This window comes from Protomyctophum bolini (assembly GCF_963924005.1).
Source record: "Protomyctophum bolini genome assembly, chromosome: 8".
NCBI lineage: Eukaryota > Metazoa > Chordata > Actinopteri > Myctophiformes > Myctophidae > Protomyctophum > Protomyctophum bolini.
The window spans coordinates 176,668-187,500 of record NC_137869.1 but is presented as its reverse complement, the minus strand read 5'-3'; the positions used below and the strand labels follow the sequence as shown (position 1 = coordinate 187,500).

At 42.4% G+C, this 10,833-nt stretch overlaps 2 protein-coding genes across 4 annotated transcripts in view; both read left to right on the top strand.

Moving 5' to 3' along the window:
* The window catches only part of cdc14ab (cell division cycle 14Ab), a 26,429-nt gene extending 17,328 nt beyond the window's left edge, over nt 1–9,101 (top strand). The window contains exons 12-17 of one of the 3 annotated variants that reach the window (XR_013964534.1): nt 1–80; nt 2,270–2,329; nt 2,491–2,607; nt 5,334–5,661; nt 6,233–7,304; nt 7,350–9,101. The exon at nt 1–80 is cut by the window's left edge and continues 6 nt beyond it. Coding sequence is in view for 1 of the 3 variants with exons in the window: in XM_080770875.1 (XP_080627001.1) it covers nt 1–80; nt 2,270–2,329; nt 2,491–2,607; nt 5,334–5,661; nt 6,233–6,262 (615 nt within the window). In the remaining 2 variants the exon portion in view is untranslated. Of the gene's footprint in view, nt 81–2,269; nt 2,330–2,490; nt 2,608–5,333; nt 5,662–6,232 lie in introns of all 3 variants that reach the window. The other 2 variants (XR_013964533.1, XM_080770875.1) reach the window with 2 other exon arrangements.
* Nucleotides 698–1,732, top strand: LOC308320625 (kelch domain-containing protein 3-like; the record flags this gene model as incomplete). The annotated part of the gene is made up of 1 exon (XM_080771173.1): nt 698–1,732. One exon carries the CDS (start codon nt 698–700, stop codon nt 1,730–1,732), a length of 1,035 nt encoding a protein of 344 aa, XP_080627299.1.
* Nucleotides 9,102–10,833: the final 1,732 nt, after the last annotated feature.

Here is a 10,833-nt window from a genome sequence, read left to right as displayed (position 1 = left end):
TTAAAGGTCACTCAGGGAGATAAACTACGAGCGCTGAAGGGGAGGAGACAACCTCGCTGTGCAACTACTGGAGGTCTGAGGTATTACACCCTATTAACCCCCTACTGGAGCACTGAGGTATTACACCCTATTAACCCCCTACTGGAGCACTGAGGTATTACACCCTATTAACCCCCTACTGGAGCTCTGAGGTATTACACCCTATTAACCCCCTACTGGAGCACTGAGGTATTACACCCTATTAACCCCCTACTGGAGCTCTGAGGTATTACACCCTATTAACCCCCTACTGGAGCTCTGAGGTATTACACCCTATTAACCCCCTACTGGAGCACTGAGGTATTACACCCTATACGACCAATAGGGACAGACATGGGTTAGTAGGTGCTCTTAGTCGACCAATAGGGACAGACATGGGTTAGTAGGTGCTCTTAGTCGACCAATAGGGACAGCCAAATATGGATGATTGACATCATAGCACTGACAGGTTGTTCTGGCCAAATGGCCAATCAGATTGCGTGACAATATGACATAATCATGCCATGACATCACAACTATGTAATTGTTCTGTATAAAGACTTGTCCGATACTCTAAACATCAGTTAGAGACTTGCAACGAGGAAACCGAGCTGCCTTCATCCTAACAAGTTCATCTGTAAACTAGTTGTCAACACATTGACGGTGGAGCTGCTGTGAAATGTTTCACTGGACGATACATCTGGAAGGAGAACATGGGAAGGACCAGGCTTCTGCTGTGGTGGTCGGACACGAGATCTACTGCTTTGGAGGAGACGTAAACCAGAGGGGAAGAGATCCCATTGAAGTACACGTCTTAAATACAGTATCTTTATGTTGGAGGAAATTGACCCCAGAGACGTATGGAACAGGAAAACGTCACCTTGAGGTTCCCTCCAGGCGCTACGGCCACACAGCTGTGCTGATTGAATATACTGTCTACCTCTGGGGAGGGATTCCTTACGGCAATGTGCTTTATGCATTTGATGTCGACGCCCACAGATGGTTCAAACCACTGGTTTCTGGGACTGTCCCAGAGGGGAGGAGGGACCACTCAGCCTGTGTTTTGGGGAAGGTCATCTATATTCATGGAGGATGGACCCAGACTAAATGGACTAATGACATGTACAAGTTGGACACGACCACAATGGTCTGGACTTTAGTCAACACCAGAGGAACTCCACCTCCTGCTTCATCACAACACTCTGCTACCATCATCGGGACAAAGATGTTTGTATTTGGAGGCTGTGGGGGGTACTTTTGTCAGTACAACAACACCATCAGAGTGTTTGACACAGAGACCAACCTCTGGCTGAACACGCCTTCTACACAGCTTCTAGCTTCTAGTGGCCTTCTAGGACACTGCAGTCATTCAGCCTTTACCTACAATGGAGAGCTGTACATATTTGGTGGCTGGAACTATGGACAGACCTTCAATGATGTGTGGAAATTCAGCCCAGAGACGTTCTCCTGGAAGAAGGTTGAGCCCAAGGGCAAAGGACCGCCCCCCACAGGTAGAATGTGCTGTTGCATGGTGGGAGATCGTGTCATCCTCTTTGGAGGAGACAACAGACCAGGTGACCTGTATGTCTTAGACTTCAGTCCTAGCCTCAAGACATTATGTAAGCTAGCAGTTATTCAGTACGGTCTGGAGCAGTCTGAACTCCCACACAACATCAAGTGGGAACTGGCAGCCATGACTAGCAACAGCAGCTGAAAAAGTAACATTTCTCTCTAAAAATAAATACAAAAATAAAGTGAACAAATAAGACAATCATTTCACGGACGATGAATGATATGAATTAAGGGTTCCCAAGGCAACGTTTTCTGGCCGTGAGAGAAACTCCATGGAGAAAGAAAAGAAACATAGAGAAACATATTCCATTCCATTACACCCTATTAGGGTCCAGGCTTTAGTTCCGACACACCGACAGCCAAACCCTAAATGGAAGCACGACGCAAGATCACACAACGCATGTCAGACCAACACATGTCCTGAGTGACCAGGGGTGCTTTCCGCATGTCGGACCTTTGGTGTTTCGGATAGGCGCCCCTAAAGAAAAGGCAAAATGGTGGGTATTCCCCCTTGCCGTGAGTTCCTCAGTGACGTCATGTTTTAGTAAAAACAGAGAGGTGTGTTTGGGTGAGCGGTGAGTCTCTTACCACCGCTGCTCAGTGACGTCATGTTGTAGTTTTAGTAAGAACAGAGATGTGATTGGCTGAGCGGTGAGTCACATGGTTCTGTTGTTTACAGACTTGAAGAGATGAAGATGCAACAACACAGCCGCTCTGCTACGCAACCACCACCACCCAGGTACACACTGTGTGTGTGTGTGTGTGTGTGTGTGTGTGTGTGTGTGTGTGTGTGTGTGTGTGTGTGTGTGCGCGCGCGCACCGCTCCACATTTACAAATAATTTCAGATGGTAGACATGCTCTCTCTCTCTCTCTCTCTCTCTCTCTCTCTCTCTGTGTAGAATGTCGGTGGGACTCGCCCAGGGTCCGGCGTCTCCCCTCAAGTCGTCCAAACTCCAACTCCCAGCATCCTCTGCTTCTGCAGCGAGGATCTCCTCCACCCCCCCCAACCTGAGGAGGTCAGTGTCTCCTCTCCTTAACTCCTCCCCTTGTCTCCTCCCCTTATCTTCTCCCCTTATCTCCTCCCCTTGTCTCCTCTCCTCGATCAAAATTCAATTAGAATATTGTGAAATGAGTCGTTATTGACTTTGAGCGGCTGCTTGCTAACTAAACTGCATCAATGAATACCATGTGTTCAGCTTGCTAGGGTGATTGTGTGTTCAGATTGCTAGGGTGATTCTGTGTTCAGATTGCTAGGGTGATTCTGTGTTCAGATTGCTAGGGTGATTCTGTGTTCAGATTGCTAGGGTGATTCTGTGTTCAGCTTGCTAGGGTGATGTGTTCAGCTTGCTAGGGTGATGTGTTCAGATTGCTATGGTGATTGTGTGTTCAGCTTGCTAGGGTGATGTGTTCAGATTGCTAGGGTGATTGTGTGTTCTGTGAGCACTGAGCGGACACCAACACACAAGGCACTTTGAAACTGGGCCACCAGGGCCGTTTATTATATATAATTGCGCTTTTTATGCGCTGGCAGATACTGCAACTCAAATGTCTTTTAATCGAAAGTAAACTCCGCCTCTTCTCTGGCGGGGGGGGGGGTGTTGCGTTAGGATCCTCTGTTCCTAACGGGCTTTTAGAGAGCCCTATATTTATCCACTCTGTCCCCGGGTTGACAGTCCTCTGTTATCTGTCACTATTCTTCCGGGGAAGTGGAACTGTCGTCAATTGTATTATCGGGGTAGCGGGTTACCTATAGTGAAGAGAATAATAGCTTTTATTATCACGGTCACATTCACGTAAAATGACTGGTGTGTGAGGTGCGTGTGTGTGAGGTGTCGCTTACCGCCGTGCATGCCCGTCATGTCCCCTTCAGCTGCCAGTGGGGAATGAGCGCAAGACCAGACATACCTTTCCTTTTATTCAAGGCCAAGTGCGCGTGCACTTGGCCTTGAGCCAATAGGTGGGCTGGGTAGTATGTCTGGTCGATGACGAGGCCGAGGAGGCGTGTTCTCCTCGGCTGTGTTCTGCCTCCTCCCCACTGGCTGTCTGGGCCATGACGCTCACCTGGCGGCTGGTTGCCTAGCGACACCCCACAGTTCAGATTGCTAGGGTGATTGTTTGTTCGCCCATCAGCGAGCGAAGAGAGGAATTCTTTCAACATAAAAATGCTACATTTCAGTTCAGGATGGAGAGGGCAATATTCACAGACGGTCAAAACTTTTGTCCGATGGTCAAAATGGCAGAGACTAGAGCCCCCTTTAGGGTCTAGGGCCCCCTTTAGGGTCTAGGGCCCCCATTAGGGAGGGACTAGAGCCCCCTTTAGGGACTAGGCTTAGGGTTAGGGACATTTGGTTCCATTTGTACACTCTCAGGTGCTTTTTACACGAGGATGGTGTTCATATAAAACGTCAAAATAAAGTATCGTTTGCTGCTGTCATTTAGACGAGAACCGTGTTCTCAGGAGGTGAAAACGCAACAAAGTGAAACCACCTTCCAGAGTGGAAATCTTTGAGAACGCCGTTTTATCCCTTCTCCGTGTAAACAGGCAAAACGGTGAATCCGCAAAACTTATGACACCATGGCTCGCGTTGGCTCACAGCGCATATGTTTATTACATGCATGATGGTGAACGTAAAACCATGATGTAAATAAAAATCCTTGTGATAGGCGGCAGCCGCGGCAGCAGCGTTTATGTAGCCTAATGTATTATAAAATATATAACCATCCCGTGGTGCGCTCTGCCTGCATGCTCTGACAGGAGCAGTGTTGCGCGGCACAGTTTTGTGGCAAATCTAAGCCAGCAAATTTAAGACGATCTCTTCAAAATAAGAGTACCCTCTAGAGTATTTAAAATAAATTATTTGCACATTAAAACTAGAAATTAAGCATTTAAATGATGCTATAAGACACACATTATGTTTCTGTGTTATTTAATTACTTATTTTTACACAGAAATATAATGTGTGTCTTTACAATAACTGTAATGTAATAATAATACTAATAATGTAATGTAATAATTCTTTAATTAACAACACTTTTATTTTGAAAGCAACCGAATGTCTGAAATTTGCTAGCTCTCAAACAGGAAGTTCTAGATTTGCCAAAAAGACGGAGCCGTGTTGCGCAGGCTTGTGTGAAGGGGTTCTTCTTCTTGTACGTGGGTGACTGGTCTATTTGGCAGCCCGTTATCGCCACCTATCGACCTGGCATATATATGCATGCACTTTGTAGCGTGTTCATTCAAGTGTGCGTTCTCGTGGTCCAAAAAAATGAGAACGCAACGGGACTTTGACGTGTTATATGGAGATGGTCGCCGTCTAAAAGAGGCCTCAGAGTTACAGACCCATAAGGGTCCATTTGGTTCCATTTGTACACTCTCAGAGTTACAGACCCATAAGGGTCCATTTGGTTCCATTTGTACACTCTCAGAGTTACAGACCCATAAGGGTCCATTTGGTTCCATTTGTACACTCTCAGAGTTACAGACCCATAAGGGTCCATTTGGTTCCATTTGTACACTCAGAGTTACAGACCCATAAGGGTCCATTTGGTTCCATTTGTACACTCTCAGAGTTACAGACCCATAAGGGTCCATTTGGTTCCATTTGTACACTCAGAGTTACAGACCCATAAGGGTCCATTTGGTTCCTAACTATCATTTAGCTGGGGACCTCCTGGAGCTCCCTCAAGGACCCCTGGGGGTCCCTGGACCCCACTTTGAGAACCCCTGCTGTTTGTCCTCCAGCTCCAGCATGGTGAACCCCAGACTGGCCGGTTCCCATGGCAACCTGTTCAGCGATGAGGCCACGCCCCCTGGCGGTCGCTACGGCAACGCTGGGCCCCGCCCACTGCTAGGCCCCGCCTCCCAGCAGGAGGTGAACAACAACCTGCACCACGGGGGGCCCCGGGGGGGCCCCCTGGACCACCGGGGGCCCCTGGACCACCGGGGGGGACCCCTGGACCTCCGGGGGCCCCTGGACTACAGTGCCCCCTATAGACCATCACCAGGGCTCCCCGGGGGTCCCTACCCCTCTGGCGCCCCCTCTGGTCGATACCTGAGTCGAAGTATTCCTGTAAGTACTAACATTCAGGTCATGTGATCCAAATTGAACTCGATAGAATAAAACTATAGAAACTCGGGTTTAGCATTTAGCGTCGACAGACTTATCTCAGGAACCTCGGATTCGGCAGGCTGTGTGTTAATTATACATGAAACTGATCGTTACATTATTAATTATGAATGAAACTAATCGTTACATTATTAATTATGAATTAATTATAAATGAAACTAATCGTTACATTATTAATTATGAATTAATTATAAATGAAACTAATCGTTACATTATTAATTATGAATTAATTATAAATGAAACTAATCGTTACATTATTAATTATGAATTAATTATAAATGAAACTAATCGTTACATTATTCATTATGAATTAATTATAAATTAAACTAATCGTTACATTATTAATTATGAATTAATTATAAATTAAACTATTCGTTACATTATTCATTATGAATTAATTATAAATTAAACTAATCGTTACATTATTCATTATGAATTAATTATAAATTAAACTAATCGTTACATTATTCATTATGAATTAATTATAGACTATCCCAACTGTTTCCTCCTCTAGTCTCTCCAGTCAGACTACATTCAGTACTAGAGATGACATCACACCACATTACCCAGCATGCATCATCACTACCACAAGAACTACAATATCCATGATGCATCACTCCCATAAGAACTACAATATCAATGGTGCATCACTCCCATAAGAACTACAATATCAATGATGCATCACTCCCATAAGAACTACAATATCCATGATGCATCACTCCCATAAGAACTACAATATCCATGATGCATCACTCCCATAAGAACTACAATATCCATGATGCCTTCTACACCCATAAGAACTTCACTACCCATGATGCCTTGCTGTGGTGTTTACAGACTTATGCTGATCAGGGATCAGTTTCTAGTCCTCACAGCTCCTCCCACTGTCTACCCAAGACGACCAATCGCAAACCAAGACACAGCCACTGTACCCAGGACGACCAATAGAATACCAAGACATGCCCACTGTCTACCCAAGACGACCAATAGCAAACAAGACACCCACTGTACCCAATAGAAAACCAAGACATGCCCACTGTCTACCCAGGACGACCAATAGCAAACCAAGACACGCCCACTGTCTACCCAAGACGACCAATAGAAAACCAAGACACACCCACTGTCTACCCAGGACGACCAATAGCAAACCAAGACACGCCCACTGTCTACCCAGGACGACCAATAGAAAACCAAGACACACCCACTGTCTACCCAGGACGACCAATAGAAAACCAAGACACGCCCATCTGGCCCTGAGGTAGGTGGCCCCGCCCCGCCCGGGGAGCAGCAGATGTAACCACTAATTAGAGTCTAATTAGTCAGATTTGAGCGTAAGAACATGATTGTGGGTAAACCGTTTGTTTTAAATAGACCTAAATGACCTTCTGGTATAGCAACTATACAACATGTGGATGTGAGGTTAATTAAATCTATACAACATGTGGATGTGAGGTTAGTGGATAGACTTTACGAGGTTAAATACATCTCTATAGTATAGATCTATAAATCATGTGGAACAGGGGGGGGGGGTGTCCAGACCTTGAGTCGCAGTAGCTTATGTTTTATTAATACGGTATGCAAAGCAGGTGTATGCAAATGAGATACATGCAAACGAGATGTATGCAAATGAGATGTGTGTAAATGAGATATATGCAAATGAGATGTATGTAAATATAATGTCATCGACACACAAACATTAGTTTTGTTGGAAAAAAGAAAAAGGTGGATATATTTAGTTTTAAAAAGATTTTATATTTTCTACTTCACGAAGAAATATGAGTATTTTTGTTGAGTGTTCTCTGTTCACGAATTGTTCTAATGTTTTAGTTTAACAAGATGTTTATGGATTATAACATTTTACTTGTTTATAAATTATGTTTTAGTTTAAAAAGATGTTTATGGATTATAACATTTTACTTGTTTATAAATTATGTTTTAGTTTTAGTGATGAAGATTTGTAGCAAAGTGTTGCATGCTGTTACAGTCCTGTATTGAAGTAATGTTTTCTGTAACAGTACTGTAATGAAGTAATAGTGCTGTAATGAAGTAATATTTACTGTAATGAGGTAATGTTTACTGAGAGTAATTCTGTAACCTACTGTAATCTCATTACTGTTTTCTAACATGAAGGGACCATTTCCTCTGAACTACACCTCCCATGATGCATCACTGTTACGGAACGTCTGTTTCCTCTGTAGTCTCACGTTGCCAGACTGTTTCCTCTCACAATGTTCAAATGCTTCCGTCGTACAGTCTGGAGCAAATGCTTCCGTCGTACAGTCTGGAGCAACGGAAGCTCTGATCATGAGTAAAATATAAATGCTTCCATCATACAGTCTGGAGCAACAGAAGCTCTGATCATGAGTAAAATATAAATGCTTCCGTCGTACAGTCTGGAGCAACAGAAGCTCTGATCATGAGTAAAATATAAATGCTTCCGTCGTACAGTCTGGAGCAACAGAAGCTCTAAAAACGTTTTCAGAACGTGTCTGAATTGGAACAAATTTATCAGATCCGTTTTTGGTTTGGGACCTTTATTTTCTTTTCATTTTCTTTCAGAGCTCTAGACTGTAGGACCCTTAACATAAAATGCACACACTCTGTTTTTAAATGTAGGACCTTAAAGGAGATGCTAGAAGGCTTTCTTACCTTTATTTGTAGTTGTTACGTCCTCATCAAAGAGGTCCAGGTGTTATTTGTAGTTGTTACGTCCTCACCAAAGAGGTCCAGGTGTTATTTTGTGCAAAAGTGCATTATTGACTATTTCCCCTACCATAAGCCCTCAATGGGGGTTGGGTTTTTGTGCTAGTTCCCTTATTTCCATCGAAATAAGTAGTACAGTGTGCTGCTTGTAACTTCAAATAACACCTGGACCTCTTTGGTGGGGACGTAACAACTACAAATAACACCTGGACCTCTTTGGTGGGGACGTAACAACTACAAATAACACCTGGACCTCTTTAGTGGGGACGTAACAACTACAAATAACACCTGGACCTCTTTGGTGGGGACGTAACAACTACAAATAACACCTGGACCTCTTTGGTGGGGACGTAACAACTACAAATAAAGGTAAGAAAGCCTTCTAGCATGGAATTCTCCTTTAAAATAAAATGCACTCTCTGTTTTAAATGTATTAATACAATAAACTCTGTTTTTAAAGTGTTGAAACACTGGTGACCTCTGACCTTTCTGTTGTGGTCATGAACATTCACCACAATTGGCAGATCTACAAGCTAGTTGAAGCTACACAACGTGTCCACTGTCCATGCGTTGTGAGCTTGTAGATCATATTTTTCTTTTCCGGTGAAGGTATTTAGTTTGGGGGGGGTCCGACCCCTGATGGACATAAAGGGTTAACGCTGTTAATTAAGACATTAACGAGGCAGCTGATTAATGATTGAATTAACCAATGAGATGATCTGATTGTAAATGTATTGAAATAAAACATGATGAACTGATCGTGTGATTCTTCAGTTTATAGTTTAACCCATTCAGCACAAGAACCCCTTTTGGTTTTTATTGCATTATGTTATACTTTAGCTGTTGAAAATCTACAAGCTCAAGTGCCGTCCTGCGTCCTATGAGTGTCTAGATCTGCTATTTTTTGAAAAATCCTGAAAATATGGCGCAAATCTTTACTTCTCCCCTGGAACAACATATCTTTCAGATGGGGGTCCCTGGAACAACATATTTTCAGATGGGGGTCCCTGGAACAACATATTTTCAGATGGGGGTCCGCAGCCAAATACAGATAAGTCTGGGGGTCCTTGACATGAAATAGTTTGAGAACGACTGACAGGAACAGGGTTTTTCTGAAAACTGGTAGGATTTAGAAGATAAATCGGCCTCAGGTCTACATTTTAAAATCATGTATAATTTACTGAAAATATTTTTTAATGACAGAAACATTGTTTTATGTCACCGGATGTTTTAACTATTTAACAAACCTCAGACAAAATTCATTTTACAGCTTAATTTACTACATAAAGGCAAAATGTAGTCTTTGCTGCCACCCTGTGGTGGTAACGGCACATTGCAGAATACATGTGGCAGTTTAAACAAAGTTAGTTTTAAGTGATAAAGTTTAACTATAAATCTACGTTGAGAGACTAACTGTATATTCATTCATATTTTCAACAAGATGTAACCAATACTGTTGTGTTTACATTGTGCCAAAGTTACAATAATTAATACAGTTGTGTTAATAAATAAAGTGCACACGTGTGCACACGCACACGTGCATACGCACATTTTGTCACGTTGCTTGTTTCATCAAGTGTGCTAACATTGTATTCACAGTCTGTAGAATGGATACATTTCAATTCATATTGTATTAACAGATTGTAGAATGGATACATTTCAATTCAAATTGTATTCACAGTCTGTAGAATGGATACATTTTAATTCAAATTGTATTCACAGTCTGTAGAATGGATACATTTCAATTCAAATTGTATTCACATATTGTAGAATGGATACATTTCAATTCAAATTGTATTCACAGATTGTGGAATAGATACAATTCAAATCAAATTGTATTACAGATTGTAGAATGGATACATTTCAATTCAAATTATAGAATGGATACATTTCAAATCAAATTGTATTACAGATTGTAGAATGGATACATTTCAAATGAAGGTAGTTAAATCTATCAATAGTAAATCTGCTATGAGGATAAAACACTGTGGAGAAAAGGTACAATATTCCCCTCTGAGATCAGAGATGGAGTATTAGTAAAACTATTGTAAATACTGAAGTAAAGTATAAATACCTTGTACTTATAGTTCCTTCTCCACTGCACTGACTGGTGGAATGAATGCAGTTGTAATACCCAGCCGTGTCCAGCAGAGGGCGTGGTGCTGCACTCAAACTGCTACGAGGATAAAAAATTCTCAATTCATCAGAACATTTAAAGAATACAGATACACTTCTATGAAAGAAAGAAAGAAAGTTATATGTGTAGGCTCAGGGATCTGATTTTGTTTATAGTTTAAGCTTGGAGAAAAAAAAGGGAAAAAAGGACGAAATAGTTACTGTGGTTGGAAAATAAATAAAGAAAGAAAGAAGCCACAATAAAGTGGTGTAAATTTTAATAAATAAACAAATCAA